The sequence below is a fragment of the Camelus bactrianus genome, chromosome 12 (assembly GCF_048773025.1).
Source record: "Camelus bactrianus isolate YW-2024 breed Bactrian camel chromosome 12, ASM4877302v1, whole genome shotgun sequence".
NCBI lineage: Eukaryota > Metazoa > Chordata > Mammalia > Artiodactyla > Camelidae > Camelus > Camelus bactrianus.
The window spans coordinates 34,888,988-34,906,860 of NC_133550.1; the positions used below are offsets into that span (position 1 = coordinate 34,888,988).

General features: G+C 39.4%; 1 protein-coding gene across 2 annotated transcripts in view; it reads right to left on the reverse strand.

Moving 5' to 3' along the window:
* Positions 1–5,024: 5,024 nt before the first annotated feature.
* ANO4 (anoctamin 4) overlaps positions 5,025–17,873 on the reverse strand; it is a 263,479-nt gene continuing 250,630 nt past the window's right edge. For both annotated transcript variants that reach the window (XM_010962817.3, XM_074375230.1), the window contains 3 exons: positions 10,300–10,405; positions 7,905–8,100; positions 5,025–5,771 (listed from right to left, as the gene is read on the reverse strand). In XM_010962817.3, coding sequence (XP_010961119.2) covers positions 7,909–8,100; positions 10,300–10,405 — 298 coding nt within the window. In that variant the 3' untranslated portion in view covers positions 5,025–5,771; positions 7,905–7,908. The remainder of the gene's footprint in view (positions 5,772–7,904; positions 8,101–10,299; positions 10,406–17,873) is intronic.

Consider the following 17,873-nt stretch of genomic DNA (forward strand, 5'->3'; position numbering starts at 1 on the left):
ATTCAATTCAGTCATTGCAATTTTTATCTCTAGGATTTGTTTTTTTGATGATTTCTATTCTTTGCTTGAACTTCTTGTTATGTTTGGCATTGTTTTCCTGATTGTTTAGTTTTCTGTGTGTTCTTGTAGTTCACTTAATTTCTTTTCGGAGAATCATTCTGAATTCCTTGTCTGACAATTCATAGATCTCCATTTTTTTTTTTTAATCCAAATTCCGTTCAAGTTATAGATCATTACTGTCTTGGGGTGGCTATTTTTAAGGGCCATGTGCAGGCTGAGAGAGCCGAGGAAACCAATTGAAAGAAAAATGGAGATGATCAAACCAAGCATTTCCTGGGAGAGTAACCTGGTTTCTTGAGTTATGTATTCAAATTCGGTCCTTTTTTAATCCTGGAGGTACTTTGGTTCTGTCTGTGAGATTTTACGTGATCTGGTTTTGGTGGTTTTTCTGTCACTTGGAGTCAAAACACCATGTCCATGCCATGTCTTACTTTCTAAGATGAAAGATTTCGGCTATACTGCTACTAACATAACTTAAAAATAAAGCACAGAAATAACTCCCAACCGTAATAGCAGCAGGTTATTGAATTGCAGGATTAAATGTGTCAGTGCTGAAAACCGTAGCCTAATCAGCTAACTTTACTGAGCACTTACTCTGTGCGAGGCACTGTCCCTCTTTGTGTTCATCTTCTCTTTTTAGGGCCATATACGGTAGTTGGATATTGTTCCCTTGGTTGGGAACATCACTGAGGAAACTGATGTTCAAAGAAGTTACAGAACTTCCATGAGAACATAGCTAGAGGAGTCAAATCTGGAAACCCAGGTCTCTCTGGTTCTGAAGCAGGGTCCCCTCTGCCCCACAACCATCACCAGTTATACCGTGTTATCTTTTTTTATTATTATTATTGTTATATTTTGTTTTATTTTGTCTGTAATAATTTATCAAATCATTATAAACTTACATACTTTACCAAGTAATTCCACCTTAATCATTTTGTTGTGTCTTATTCATACTCATTTGAAGAACACAGGGTAGATATAATCTCAGATGATCACATTGAGATTCAAAGAGTTTGTAGCCTTGCTCAATATCACACAGCTAGTAAGAGTAGGTACCAATATTCAAACACAGGTCTTCTGACTCCAAGCGTACTCCAATCCACCAAAAGTCTTATTTAAATCAAAATATTAGCTTCCTACAGAAAGTAAACTTGAAGAAATAGATTAGTCAGTTTTAAGCTATTCCTTTGCTTGGAAGCAGAGGTGATCATTTCCATTTTCCTCAAAGCACTAACTTGCACGGTGAAACTAGACACTTCTGTGTCTCCTAAATTGGAAATTCAGTATTTTTTTAAAATTTTTTTTATTGATTTATAATCATTTTACAATGTTGTGTCAAATTCCAGTGTAGAGCACAATTTTTCAGTCATACATGAACATATGTATATTGATTGTCACATTTTTTTCCTGTGAGCTACCATAAGATCTTGTATATATTTCCCTGTGCTATACAGGATAATCTTGTTTATCTATTCTACAGTTTTGAAATCCCGTCTATCCCTTCCTACCCTCCGCCCCCTTGATCTCCATTTCTTTAGGCTCAGTTATTGGAGCTTTATTAGTTTCCTTTGGTGGTGTCATGTTTACTGATTTTTCTTTTTAATCCTTGATTCCTTATGTTGATAATCTGCACATTTTAGTAAGAAGTCTCCAATTCCAGACTTTATAGGTTTACTTTGGCAGAAACAGTTCTTCACCAGTTAGCTCAGTTTGGGTTTCTGGACATGTCTGCTGGTAACACTTATGCAGGTGGAACTTGCTATCAAGGTGTATTTCTAAGTGAGTCCACTGTCCAAGCTGGGGCCTGGGGTGGGTGCTTCTGGCTGAGAACAGTTGGATAGGACGTCTGGCTGTGTCCTCTACCCAGAGGAGGCTGTAGGATGGACTCTCCAGTTGCCCGAGTCCTCTGGTCAGGCTTACTAGATAGTTGGAACTCGGTACTACACTCAGCAGTAGGGGGAACTATGAATTAGCTTCCCTGCCTTGGTGGGGCAGCAGAGCAGTTTCCAGGGCCTGACATTTCATTGTTTGGGGATCTGAATCAGGCAAGAGTGTGCACTGAATTCTATGGCCAGATGAGGCCACTGGTTTTGCTCTGCAGATGGAGAAAGCCACAGGTGATGCCCTCTGTCCAGGTGCCGCAGCAAGCAAGGTTGTTGGGTGGACCGCACAGCTTCCAGTGTGTTCTGGCTAGGTTTCCTGGCTGGCCCTGCTGAATGCTGTATTCAGAAGTGGGCAGGCAACAAACCGTTTCCCTGCCCAGGCACAGTAGGCAAATTGACTCCAAGGCTGGCAGGTCTGTTTGTGGATCTGATTCCAGTCAACCTGAGTACCAAGTTCCCTGGCCAAATAGGGCCATTGGCTTTGCTTTGCTTTGCAGTTGGTCATTTCTGCCTGCTGTACTCTCTACTTGAGTGTTGCTGAGCTCTGCTGCTTCCAGGTGTTTTGGCCAGGCTTTGTGGTTGTGGTGGGGAGGGGCTATGAATTTGTTCCCCTTCTGGGCAGAGCCCAGGATACCCTCAAACTTGGCAAGGCACTTTGTGGTCTTGACACAGTCTGTCCGGCTTCCCAAGTTCCTGGCCCTATGGTGACATAGACTTTGCTTTGCAGACTGTCAGCGCAGCCCGTCATGCTCTGCTCAAGCATTGCTGCGTTAGGTAGCTTCCAGGTTTTGGGGTCAAGGGTCATGGGGCTGAAAGCTACACTCAGCAGTGGGCTGGGCTATGACTCACCTCCCCTGCCTGGGTGGGGTGGACTAGGCTCTGGGGCTAGTAACACTCTTGTTTGAGGACCTAAATCAGGCAGACCTGCAGCCCACTGGGTTTCCTGGTCCTGGCTCTGCAGATGAGCAAAGCCTCGGACTGGGACTACGACTCAGGCCCTGCATGTAGGAACTAGACCTGCCAAGATCCAAGTGCTGGCCATTGCAAGCCCTTCCCCCCTTCTCCTTCACAATTTTATGTCCAGTGTTTAAGCCCCGTGGATTTCCCCACAACCCCTATGGGGTGAGATCAGAGTAGGGGCTTCCAAGAAGTGCCCCACAATACTGTGGGAGGTAAATGTCCACTCCAGGCTCTCATTTCCTACTAGAAAAACTCAAGGCTCAGGGGAGACCTCTAGGAATGGTGCTGTGCTGGTCTGGGGAAGGGGCAACATGATTGGCACTTAGCCATTCCTCTTACCCTTCTCATATAGCCTATCCTAGTGTCTGTGGTGTGGGATGGTGGGGCTTCAGCCTCACCCCTATGTTCTAGGATTTTCACAGTGGTGTCTTGTCCATGAATAGTTTAGTTCTCTTCTTGGGAGAGGGAGGGTAGTCAGGAACTACATATGCCATTATTTTGGTGACATCACTCCCAATACTTCTTCCTCTTCAAGCCAAAAAATATCTTAAGATGTTCACTATGTGTTCCTTGTACCAGAAACACAGAAGATGAGTAAGTGTATTCACTATGCTGGTAGAAAGAAATGAAGGGAGTGAGGAAAGAGAAGAGTTACGTGCTCGAAACATATCAGGAATTGCGACTGCCAGAGGCACTTGTAATAGCAAAGGCAGAATTTCATGGGCAAAAAAATTTCTGGCCATAGAGTTGCCTTGGGTTCAGTTTATGCTCAGACCAGTTAGAAAATAGTACTTAACAAATGTTTATCTCCTACCCTGACCAGTGCATTGGGTGGTCCTCTACTTAGATCTGAATGTTCATGGCCCATTCGAAACCTAAGGAGGAATATGCATTCCTTCCCCTACCCCTGCCACTCTTTGTGCCCCAAAGGAGCAGGAGAGAAGCTATGGATAGGTCAAATCCAAGGATTTAATGGGCCCTGATGCTTAGGGTAGAGCTTGAGGCACAACAAGCAAAAGTCACATTGCTGGGTCGGACAAGCAAGTTGTCTTTTGGGGGAGTACCTGTTTGTATTTTATCTTTTGAGACTGTCCTTATTTCACTCCACCCCTGGGGGGAGGAATTTATTTCACAGACTTCTTAACTATGATTGAAAAGAAAACTCTGCCAATGGCCTCTTGTCTTCAGTCCCCATAAAATACATCTCCTTAGTTGAGGCTCTGCTATGGTTAGTAGAGCTGACCTTTGAATGATGTGGAGGTTATGGGCGCCAACCTTAATGCAGTCAGAAATCTGCGTATCACTTTACAGTTGGCCCTCCGTATCCACGGTCATAGATTTAAGTGGCCACAGTACATATTTATTCAAAAGAATCTGCTTATAAGTGGACCCTCGTGGTTTTAAAGCTATGGTGTCAAGGGCTAACTGTATTTCACTTCCAGAGCATCAGGTCATGAGGAGAACTAGAAAGATGAAACTATGAAACGGCTGATGTTCTAGCTGCTCAAAGCCACTGTGACCAACTGTTCCCATCTAAGGGAACATCCAAGGTCTTTGGATTCCCAATCGGCTCAAGTGAACCTGCAGCCAAAATGAGACAGTGTGGATGGAGGTGGTAATGGGAGCACTCCCATTTCCCTGACTGGCCGAGGCAAGATGGTAACACTACTCCAGGGCAGGTTCTGCAGTCTCTGGGAGGAGGGTAATGACAACAGGCATTGCTTAGATACACACTTTTCCTCCTCTAGACGGACAGTCCCCTTCCGAGGAATAGGAGGGCATACTAGAAGGCAGGGTAATCAAAAGCATCACATGCATCATTGGTTGTAATGCATATTTCCTCAACAAAGGGTGTCAGTGGCATTTTTCAAGCTCTTCTGAGTGATTTCTAATTAGTCACTTGGTACCTGAAGAAGGTTGCATGAAAACAAGATGGAAAAGGTGGGTTAGAAAGAAAAATGTAGTCTCTGGAGGATGAAGTGATTTCTAGGGAGTGTTGTAGTGTTTGGGAGTGACAGATTTTGTTTAAAGATCCCACTGTATGAGTCTTATTTTATGAGAAGCAAACACAACAGAATTTCAGAAGACCCCGCTAAAAATATTCCATGTGCATAAATTTATTTTAAATTTTATTGCATCACATTATACAAGCATTAAACATGGCTTCATGTTGGTGACTATTTAAATGTGAAAATTTGTCATTCATGTCAGTACCTTTTGGCTATTTACAAGTAAGGAATTTCTATGTACTTTATATATCTCTGTATTTGTATGTACATATGTAAGAATACATGACTATACATATGTACACACAGAAATACATCTATGGCCATACACATAGCTATAGATATGTCATATATAATAATCTCCTCAGAAAGATCTGAAATTAAAAAAAAAAAGAAAAAGCTGTAAACAGGGTCTTGTTTGTGTTGTTTGGTGACATGGAATTAGGATCCTATGATGACATTCTGGGAATGTGTGTCCAGGTGTCCGAATACCCTTTTTAGCCCAGTGTCTGTAAAATTCACATGGGATAGAATGCAAAAAAGGTAGCAAACAGGCTGAAAAACAGGCCCAGTATACAAGTTCCCCTTGGTTTTAAAAATGTGAGAATGTAACTGCCGGTGACGTGCATGCTTGCTTGGTCAAGGATGGTCTATGGATAGATAGCATTTGTGTGCCGGGCTGCGACGTGATTTCACAGCAGCGTGTTTCCCAGGCAGTCCCTTAAGGGTGCTGACCCCTCTGTTGCTGCCGACGTGTGCGACATGCACTGCGGTTGCATTTGAGTCATTCACTTGGATGTGCTTTTGCACGGCCGGGAGAAGTAAACAGAATTCAGGTCCTTGGCCTGGAAATGAACTATACCTGGGGAAGAAACAGAAGGTATTAAAATCCTACGTACACATGATAACTTAAAGGACACGATGGTGCAGTGGTCTGTACTAAGCATGAACCAAAGACATTCCAAGACTTTGTAACCCCGAACCGAGTCAGGTATGGTATAAACATCCTTGTGCCCACTGTACAGATGAACAGACTGAGTCAGAAAGGCAGTCTGAAGGAAGGTGACATCCTGCCAACTGTTGGGAAAATAGAGACAGACAAACCCTACACTTGCAAGCAAAATTTAGAAATGCCCTCTTTGGGGAGAGAACAGCCCATAATGATGAGGCCAGAAGACACTCCCAAGTGGTGATGGGTCCTGCCGCTCAGTGCAGCCCCGAGGTGTGAACAGGCCACTGCTGCACCTTGGTGTCTGGGCACTGGAGCTCCTGGGAGCGGTTCTCTTCACTAATGCCCACCTCCTACTCCGAATAAAGCTATCTGGATAGTCACCGTTTCTTCTCTGAAGGCTGGACCAGAGCCAGAGAAAAGGCAATCAGAATGGGTGCAGGGGCCAGGGGCTTGGGGCAAGTTACAGAATCCTAGAAGGTTAAAGCCAGATAGGCTCTTAAAGTATTTAGTCCAACTCCTTTTCTCTTGCAAATGTGAAAACTGAATCCCAATCCTGGGAATGTTCCACCCCAGGTCATACAGATAGAGCCTGGAAAAGCCAAATCTGGAATCCAGTGGACTGCAACACGATGCTTAACAACAGAACAAATTCTCTACAGCACTTCATTTGGTAAATGTCTTACATACATTGCCTTATCTGAGCTGCATGTTAGTTCTGCCAAATAAGTAGTCTTAGAGTGAAGTAATTTTCCTAAAGTCCCATGGTCAAATGGCAGATCTGGGAAAGTGCAAAATTACTACATAGCAAAACATGGCTTGCCTTTAGTGAAGCCAAGGCCTACTCTGGAACTGAGGGCAGGATTAGTACTTAATATCCATATGCCGCTATCATCATTGTGGCCTGGGGTCTAGGCAATTTCCTGAGTCTGCCTCATACCCAACTCAAAATAACGTCCTGGATGCTCAATACAGATCACAGATCTGGGTTGATGCAACTACACTAATTTAACAACAAACATCTGCAGATATCTGCTATATCATCACCTATATGAAAAATGAAAAACATACCTTTTCCCCCTGTATATCTAATTTTTCTTTTGGAGGACAAATTTTGGAAAATATTTGCAAATGTATTCAGACAAGTAGAGAGAGAGGAATGAAGGACAAGGAAGGCAAAGGAAATGCTGTAATATTAGATTCACAGAGTATCAAAACTGAGGGCTCATCTCATCATTGAAGAAACCTAGGCCCAGAGGAGTTAAGTGACTTGCCCAATGACACACAGCTAGTCACTGACTTGCCAGAGAGTTTTCAGAAGAACTTTCTGACAAGGTATGTGGGAACATTATGGAACTTTTTTTTACAGTGTTTTTAAGCCTTAATACATCCAACTTTTATTAATTGAATATGCATTTAATGAGTACCATGAACTTAGTGCTGTGCTAACGAGCTGGAAGAATAAATTACAATCCATAGAGTTTCCTAAAGATGATTACAATTGTGCTGGAGAAGCCTAATAGCTATTTGAAAATCATAAATTAACAACACGTATTAATATTTGTCAATACACGTGCAATAACCGGAAAAGTTTATAAGGAGTGAGTCTCAGTGGCGAATGAGGCTGGGGAAACCTTCTAAGAGGGTATGGTGTGACATGGATCATGGAGGAAAACCATGGGTGATGGAGCGAAGGCCATCTTGGGTGAGAAGAAAAGGAGACTTTAATATCCGCAGAGCAATATGCCCTTTCTTCCTGATTGAAAAGAACAGCCAGCCCGAAGGAGAAGGGAGAGGAAAGTTTATTTCAGGGAACACCTAGGCCAACTCACGATGACCTTGGCTACCGGCCAAAGTGGGGCATAGAGGCAGAGAAGAATTTCGTGCAGAAGGAAGATCAAGTTAAATTTGCAACTAAAGTAAGAAACATGCTGATTTTGGAAGCTTCAAAGGGTTGACTTTGATCCCTATCAGTAGAACAATGGCAAGCTTTGATTCAGGGAGTTGAAAGCGCCCCTCCCAACCAAGGAGAGCTTTCAGACCTACCTGGTCATGGCCACTCATTGTGGTGTGCTTTTCCATTTTTCTTCCTCTCCTTTCGTTCCTTCTGGAGACGCTCCAGTTCTGCTTCATACATCATCTCCTGAATCAAGTACTTCTCTCTTCTCATTCGATCCCTTAGATCTTTGGGGAGGTCTGGGATCAGATATGAAATGAGGTGCTTTATACAAAACACGAGGTGCTAAAAACACAGGGGAGAAGACAACAGAGTCAGGTCTACTGTGCATCCTTAGTTGGAAAGAGCTCTGGGCGTTGGTCAAGAACAGGGATGTGGAGCACCGGGAGTTTCTGGAAGGTGGGATGAGGCCAGGAGACGGAAGAACATCACAGGGATAGGTGAGGACTGAACTTGGTGTGATGGCACCCCAGAGGGAACGAGGTAAAGATGTGGGAAAGAAGGTGGAAAAGCAATGGCCAGAGAAGGCAAGGGACAGCCTGGAGACTGTATTCTGTGGAATCAGAAAGCCCAGGTCTGAGTCCCAGCTCTACCTTTACTCCTCAAGAGCTGTCTGTCTACCTGAGGATAAGGCACTCTGAGCCTCAACTCCCTCATCCACAAAATGGGTTTTATGGTGAATATTTGAAGAAAATACTTAAAAATGCTTCACAGATTGCTAAACACTTTGAAAATCTTGATTGCAAGAATTATCAATGGGCCTAAGGGAAGTGATCATTTCAAAAACAAACCTTTTTTTCTTTTTCTTTTTGGTAAACTGCCACAAATTCTTAACCTGAAATATGAATAGCTGGTTAGAATCACCATTATTTTTGTTCATCTATATGATGGTGACCGCTAAAGTACCAGATGGCAATTTAGAGGGCCTTACAATTCTGAAGTATTAAATAGAGATTAATCATATTCAAATGGTCTCATTAAGTATTCTTAATTAAAACTTGGTCAGTCTGGTCACTCAGAAATGGCATAGCAGCCTGCCAATTAAGAGAATATTCTGTATATTTCTAGTATTTTAAAATAGTTTAATAACAATATATTGAAAAGAAATGGAAAATTCTACTTGATAAGCCAAATAGTAACTTAATACAACCACTTTTTTGGGGATGAAAACTTTCAAGACAGTGGTGGGTTAAAAATGTTTTTAAAGAGAGACTGAGGCATTGATAAGCTAATTCCCAGGGAAGAGCATCTTAAGATCACCTTGTCTTGGTCCTCTAGTGTGAAGGGTAAAACAGTGATGAAGTCTCAGGAAGGTACAGGCATACCTCATTTCACTGTGCTTTGCTTTACTGCGCTTTGTAGACGACATTTTTTACGAATTGAAGGTTTATGGCAACCCTGCGTTGAGCAAGTCTATTGGTGCTGGTTTTCCAACAGCATTTGCTCACTTTGTGTCTTTGTGTCACATTTTGGTAATTCTCACAATATTTCAAGCTTTTTCACTATTATGTTTGTTATGGTGATCTGTGATTAGTCATTGTGGATGTTACTACAGCAAAAAGATTATGACTTGCTGAAGGCTCAGATGAGGGTTAGCATTTTTTAGCAATAAAGTATTTTTAAATTAAGGTATGTACTTTTTAAAACACGTGCTGTTGTAGTCTTAATAGACTACTGTATAGAGTAAGCAGAACTTTTATATATACTGGGAAATCAAAAATTCATGTGACTTGCTTAATTGTAATACTGCTTTATTGCAGTGGTCTGGAACCAAACTCAGTATCTCTGAGGTATGCCTGCATAGAAAGCTTTTAGTCCAAGCCAAGAGGCAGCCTTTACTTGCATTAACCTGGCTTTAGTATATGTGACAAGAAATGAAATTTCCATTTATGGGTACAGTTATAAGAATGCTATTTTTAGTAGCAATTTCCTAAAGAAAAATTTAAGACTAAAAGACTAAAACTTCTTAAAGACTGAAAGTAAAATAGATGATGTATTTTTATTGACACATAATACAGGCAATTTCTAGGTAGATTGTACTTTATAAGTTCATAAGTAACATCATGCTGAGGCACAACCAGAGGTGACTACTTGTAACACTCAGTTCAATGTCTTCCAAACTATGGTCCTTGAGCACCTGCATTAGAATCACCCTGGAGGGCCTGTGAAAAGCAAATTGCAGACATGATGTATCTCTGGGAATGGGTTTTCCTGAATTTGAAGAACCATGGCCCTAGAATATTAAATATAGGACCAATGATGCCTGACTTACCCATTCACAGTCGAACATGGACTTCCAAATATTTCTTAGGAAATTCAAGCATTTTAATTAAGGAGAAGAAAAAGAAGAGAAAAAGGTGACATAGTAAAAGGATCCTACTTTGGGACAGAAGTAATCACATAACTCCTCATAGCATATTTAATCATTATTTCGAGTTACTTCATTATGTTAAAGGAATAAAGGAATTGGTTGAGAAAACTTACCTCAAACACGATAATAAAAGCCAGTCGGGCTGCCAGGACGTGCCAGAACTGCAGCGTGTAGCCGTAGGGCACCAGTGAGTGAGGAGGGTCGCGGTAGTCTCGGTATCTGTAAACATGCAGGAGAACGTCACACTCCAAATTCTGACGTTCCTGACTCCCAAGTCTCTTCCATTCCCACTATGTAGTCCTCACTCATGGGAGAAAAGCTTAAAAGACTCTGGATACTAGACACCTGTTGTTTTCCTTGTCCAGCATCTCTGCTGGTAAAGGCATCTTTCTCTTCCTCTGGGAATCATCCATGTTTGTTGGCTGGGCAGGGTTCACCCCTCCCTGATCCCAGCTCCCCTGCGCCAGACCTGAGCAGTGAGCCTCATCACCAGGTCTTCCGGTAGAATGATCACCTAGTGAATTAACACTAGGCCCACAAAAAGATAGAAGCCTGGAGCTGCCAGTGGCCATCACGAACTGAGTAGAGAGAGCCTGGTTGAGGGTGATGGCAACAAAACAAAGCAGAGCCAGTAAAAAGGTGCTCTCTCGCGGACACTGCTGGAGGCTTGGGATCCAGCCATTACTAATGTTAATATCACTCCTCCAACCTCCAGGTTACCTGAACCAGTGAATTGCTTTTTGTTTAAATCAGTTTACACTGGATTTCTACCACTTGCCACTAAGGTGCCCTTCCTAAAATACACTCCAACTATTTAACTTTTGCATCAGCATCAACTTCCAGAAATGTTTGTTAAGCACCTACCAGGGACTAAGCACTAGCCTAGGAACTTAAATCCAGGTGACTCCATTTATTCTTACCATACCATTACTCTTTTGTGTATGTGTGTGATTTTATATATTTTTATTGAGGTACAGTCAGTTTACAATGTGTCAATTTCTGGTGTACAGCACAATGCTTTAGTCATATATGAATATTCATATATGAATATACATATATTCATTTTCATATTCTTTTCACCATAAGTTACTACAAGATATTAAATATAGTTCCCTATGCTATACAGTATAAACTTGTTGTTTATCTATTTTACATATTATATATATATATATGTTAGTATCTACAAATATCAAACTCCCAATTTATCCCTTCCCTGCCTCCCCCAGGTAACTGTAAGTTTGTTTTCTATGTGAGTTTGTCTCTATTTTGTAAATGTTTGCGTATCTTTTTTTTTTAAGATTCCACATATAAGTGATATCATATGGTATTTTTCTTTCTGGTTTACCTTACTTAGAATGACATTCTCCATGTCCATCCATGTTGCTGCAAATGGCATTATTTCATTCTTTTTTTATGGCTGAGTAGTATTCCATTGTATAAATATACCACAACTTCTTTATCCAATCATCTGTCAATGGACATTTAGGTTGTTTCCACGTCTTGGCTATTGTAAATAGTGCTGCTATGAACATTGGGGTGCAGATACCTTTTCAAATTAGGGTTCCCTCTGGATTTATGCCCAGAAGTGAGATTTCTGGATCATATGCTAAGTCTATTTTTAGTCTTTTGAAGAATGTCCATACTGTTTTCCATGATGGCTGTACCAAACTACGTTCTCACCAAGAGTGTAGGAGGGTTCCCTTTTCTCTACAGCCTCTCTAGCATTTATTTTTTGTGGACTTTTGAATGATGGCCATTCTGACTGGTGTGAGGTGATACCTCATTGTAGTTTAGATTTGCATTTCTCTGATAATTAGCAATAGTGAGCAGTTTTTCATGTGCCTATTGGCCATTTGTATGTCTTCAATGGAGAGTTGCTCGTTTAGATCTTCTGTCCATTTTTGGATTGGGTTGTTTGTTTTTTTCTTATTAAGTTGTATGAGCTGTTTATATATTCTGGAGATTAAGCCCTTATCAGTCTCATCTTGCAAAACTTTTCTTCCATTCCATAGGTTTTCTTTTTACTTATGGTTTCCTTTGCTGTGCAAAAGCTTATAAATTTAATTAGGTCCCATTTATTTCTTCTTGCTTTTATTTCTATTGCCTGGGTAGATTGCCCTAGGGGAATACTGCTGAGATTTATGTTGATGTTTTGCCTATGTTTTCTTCTAAGAGGTTTTAGTGTCTTGTCTTATGTTTAAGTCTTTAAGCCATTTTGAGTTTATTTTTGTGTATGGTGTGAGGGTGCACACCATTACTCTTATCAGACAGGAAAACTGAAAAGTGACTGACTCAAATTTTTCAGCTTTGAATCCAATGTTCTTTTCATTAGCTCCAGAAATGTGAAAAGATCTGGAAGTACTGGTTATTCCAACAGTTCCACTGTGTAGACATGCCAAATTTCCCTTGCCTGAATAAAAGTGGTTGTCCAGGTTCTCATATAAGACAGTACCTAACCTCAAGGTCAGCACGAATTTGCATATGAGGATACAGGATAGTCTCCTATGCAGAGTGTCTCTGAAAAGTATCAACGACTACAAAAATATGAGCTGTGACTATCATCATCATCAGTACAATCATCTTAACTATCATTAGTGTCTATGGAATTATTACTATAATGTATCATGACAGTTTTGTCAGGAAGGTGATACTGACAATGAGTACCTGGTGCTGAAATTAAGAATGAATCTGTTAGTGCCTTCAAACTGTTGGTTCTAGGAGGAGGAGGATTAGAAAGGCATCTAAAACATGGTTCTTTCTAATATATAATTACATAATCTGTTCCTGTCATAGGTCTAGTAACAATGCCTAGAATTTGAGGAAGAAGAACTTTATTCAGGGCTAAAAGTTTGCATGGACTATCTAACCTTCTTTTACTTTTTGCAGAGCACAGCTAGTCAAGAACCAGGAATTATTTTCTGCAATTAAGATAAATATACTTCCTTTGTTTATCTTTAGTGACATATATTTCAAATATAATCCAAGTAAATACTCTAGAAGAAAAATAGCAGTATGTTCTATATTATACACATGGTTGATTATTACACAAGAGTACATATAAAAGGAGGGAGCCCAAATTATTTCAAGAGTCACCTTCATTGACTCCTTAAACTTTTTACATGGTAGTGTTCACTAAAAAGGAAATTATTTTCAGGACCCATTGGTCCCTTTCTGTGTATGCTTCTTCTCTGCTCTTGTCTTTTGCCCTTTGCTCCATCTCGTAGATCCTAAGACCTTGTTTGGCTTTGCATTTAAAGAATTTTGACAAATCTCTTCTTCCTCAGATACCTTCTAAACTCATTGGGTGGAAAAATCATGGTTTTTCCTTGACCTTGCAGACCATTTTTCTTGGTTATTTCCAGAAAATACAATTCAGATGTATCATTCTTAAAATTCATGCTGTAAATTCATAGCAAATAAATGAATTTCTTTATTCAGCACGGCTAAATAAATCAGGACATATTGAATACAAACAGCCATTAAATCTAAGTATGAAAACTAGAAAGCTGAAATACTTCTCATGACTCAATGAGATTAGATTATCAAACATAATAACTATTTGTAAAACTGTACACACATAATATGCAAAAGTGGAAAGTTGGTGATATTAAATTTTAATTTATGGATTTTTAATATTAATGTTCTTTACATTTTCTTTTTGATACTTAGAAAATAGTCATACTGATGGCTATGGTGAGCTGGCAATGTTTTAGATAACTTCTATGCAGGGATCCAGCTAGTGAGATTTATGCATCTATCTGTTCAGCCCATGTATAATATATGTCCATTTGTGGGTCTGTCAGAGTTTGGCTAACTGTGCCCAGAGGAACACAGTGTTTCTACATTGGTGCTTAGGTTCTGAAATCGAGAATCAGAAGTTACGAAATTCTTAGGAAGTTTCAGTTTTCAGAAGCAGCAGGTTTCTGGCTTCCTACTCCCTTAGGTCATTTTACCATAAAGTCAAATTTCTCTCTTTAGTCAGTTTCTTTTTGCTACCCTAAGGGAATTAAAATTTAGCAGTGCCCATGAGATTGTCATCTGCATTGCTGCCTGCAGCTGTCTCCAGTATTATGCACTGAAATTACACTGGAACCATATTTGGGGTTTGCCTGACTAAGATAATCTTGGGTAATTCATGAAGCATCTCTGGACATCAGTTTTCCCTGTCAACAAACTTAGGGTCTGTCTCACCCTGCTCTAAAATGTTGGCCTCGCTTTTTTCTTCTGTGAGCTCGCAGATGACTGTTGCAAAGTGGAGCTCTCAGTTCACGCTCTAGCCTGCCTCTGCTCTGGCCTTTCCCACGCGGCAGAGGTTCAGGGGCGGGACATGCTCAGATGTCATTTGTGCCCCGTGTCTCAGTTTTTGATGCAGCCCAATTTTTTTGCAAAATGACTGGTTACATGTTCTCTGGCACTTGTACAAAGAAAACAGTCCCCTGCCCTGCTGTAGAAACAGCCAGGAAGCCAAGCGTTGAGCTAATTAAATCAGTTTTCACGCTTCTGATCTTTTAACCTAGTACCTTCCAAGGCAGTAAGTAGCCTAGTGGTGTTAATGTTTGGAGGAATTCTTCCAAGTGAGTCAGAACTGTTTTCAGAAAGTAAAACTTTAAAAAGCTCAGCTTCAGTTTTACACATGGGAAAGGAGAGCTATTTATTCTCTTTTGACTTAGTTAGTGCATTCTCTAAAGTTGCTTTTATTTCTCAGGAAATGGATGATTGGCTTGCAAACATTATTTTTCTACCATCAAGTACGTTCTGGTGTCTGTTAATTCATTCCCAGTTTTTAAACTGAAAATAAAAGCATGTGTACACTTAAAACAATGATAAGTGAACCTCATCCAAGTTAAGACACAGAACATGGTCAGTGGCTTAGAAATGCCTCACTGGCAATGCCAGGTACCCCGAGAGGTGACTGCTGTTGTAATTTTCTGTTTTTCTTTATAATTATACTACTTATACAAGTGTTCTTAAATAAAATATTGCTTAATTTTGTCTATTTTGAATTCTATATATATGGAATCATACTGTATGTGTTACTTTGTGATTACATCTTTAATTTATTATACAATTTATTTTTGAGTTCTCAGTTCTATTCCATTTTCTATGTTAGACACCACATTGATTAATTACTATCCTTTTATACTATGTCTAATGTAAGGTAAATCTCTACTTTGTTATTCATCAAAAGTGACTATTCATCCTTTGCATTTCTCTATAACACTATTTTGGCCCTCAGGTGCGTAGAGTTGGCCTAATCACAATTCTTAATTTTTATAACTAATCTTATGGGTCCATCCATGTTCTTCGGTTTTTATGCTTATTTATTTAATACTTTAATAACATAATGAACAGTCTTAAGTTCTCCATGCAACCCAAGAATTAAAACGGTACTGGGTAGCACAAGGAGCTATATTCAATATCCTATAGTAACCTATAATGAAAAAGAATATGAAAACGAATATATGTATGTACATGTATGATTGAAACATTACTGTATACCAGAAATTGACACAGTTTAACTGACTATGCTTCAATAATAAAAACAAAAAATTGCTGGGAATTTGTATCTATCTCAGTGTTCCTCCTTCCTCTATAATCTCCTTGCTTCCTTTATCCTGAACTTCATTTTTATCATTAAGATAAATTTTTGTATATATATGTATATATGTTTGTCTAACTAATCTACTGTTCAGTTTTGTTTGTTTTGAACTTGTTAGAAAGAATTTTATGCTGTATACAGTCTTCTGAGTCTTGCTCTTTTTCACTAGAATGCTACTAAGATTTATCTGCTGTTGTACGTTGCAAATTTATGTCTATTGCTGTAAAACAGACCTTAGTATGAATATATTGTTTTTGTTTTACGCAGTGTATGCTTAGATTTATACTCACAAGCTGATCATTTCTCTATTTTCTTTCAACTTCCCTAACCATGTAAATAAGGTCTTGAAAAACAAAGCTTAAGTCTACTCAGTTCAGCAAATGTCCTTTGGGGTAAAAGTTGGTTGCAACGCTGTGTGTAGCACTCTAGGTTCTGCCTTTATTTATTATTATATTTTTGTTTTTCCTGTGACGAAAATTTTTAAGATCTATTCCCTTAGCAACTTTCAAATGTCATATCAGTACTATTAACTATAGTCACTATGATGTTCATTTACATCCCAGGACTTAAATTTATTTTATAATTGGAAGTTAATGCATTTTGCCCAGTCCCACCTCCAGACTTTGACAATCTGTTCTCTGAATCTATGAGTTTAGGGTTTTTTTTTAAATTAGAAATTATTTTAGATTCCACCTGTAAGTGAGATCATAAAGTATTTGCCTTTTTCTGTCTGATTCATTTCACTTGGCCTAATACCCTCAAGGTCCATCCATGTTATTACAAATGGCAGAATTTTTTTCTATTTTATGTCTGAATAATATTCCATTGTACAAATCTACCACATTTTCCTTGTACATACATCTATCAGTGGACGCTGAAGGTTGCTTCCGTATCTTGGCTATCATAAATAATGCTGCAATAAATATGCAGGTGCAGCTATCTTTTTGAAAAATTTAGCGGTTTTGCTTCTTTTGAACAAATACTCAGATGTGGAATTGCTAAATCATATGGTAGTTCTATTTTTAACTTTTTGAGGACCCTCCATTCTAGTTCCAAAGTGGCTGCACCAATTTACATTCCCATCAGCAGTGCAGGAGGGTTCCCTTTTCTTCACATCCTTGCCAACATTTATTGTTCCTTGTCTTCTTGATAACAGCCATTCTAACAGGTGTGAGGTGATATTTCATTGTAGTTTTGATTCGTAATTCTGATGACTGGCAATGCTCGGTATCTTTTCACGCACTTTTTGCCGATCTGTACACCTTTGGGAAAATATTCAGATCTTCTGTCCATTTTAAAATCACATTGTTTGCTGTTTTCCTTTTAAATTATATGAACTCTTTATATATTTGGATATTAACCCTTTATCAGAAATATGACTGCAAATGTTTTCTCTCATTCAGTAGACTGCCTTTTTTTTTTTTTTTTTGGATGATTTTCTTTGCTGTGCGTAAGACTGATGTAGTCCCACCTGTTTATTTTTGCTTTTGTTGCTTTGCTTTTGGTGTCAGATTCAAGAAATCATCACCAAGACTGATGTCAGTGAACTTACTACCTATGTTTTCTTCTAGGAGTTTCATGGTTTCAGGCCTTACATTCAAATCTCTAATCCATTTTGAGTTAACTTTGGTGTATGGTGTAAGACAGTGGTCCAGTTTCATTCTTTTGCATGTGGCTGTCCAGTTTTCCCAGCACCATTTATTGAAGAGACTGTCCCTTCCCCATTGTGTATTCTTGGCCTCTTAATTGACCATATATATGTGAGCTTATTTCTGGGCCCTCTATTCTGTTCCATTGACTTACGTGTCTGTTTTTATGCCAGTTAGTATTACTGATTTGTATGAATGTTTTGATTATTATTGCTTTGTAATACAGTTTGAAATAAGAAAGTGAGGTGTCCCCAGCTTTCTTTCTTCCTCTTTCTGCAGACTGCTTTGGCTATTCTAGGTCTTTTGTAGTTCCATACAACTTTTAAGATTGTTTGCTCTAGTTCTGTAAAAATGCCACTGGAATTTTGAGAAGGATTGCCCTGAATCTGTATATTGTTTTGAGTAGTATGAAGATTTTAATAATATTAATTCTTGTAAT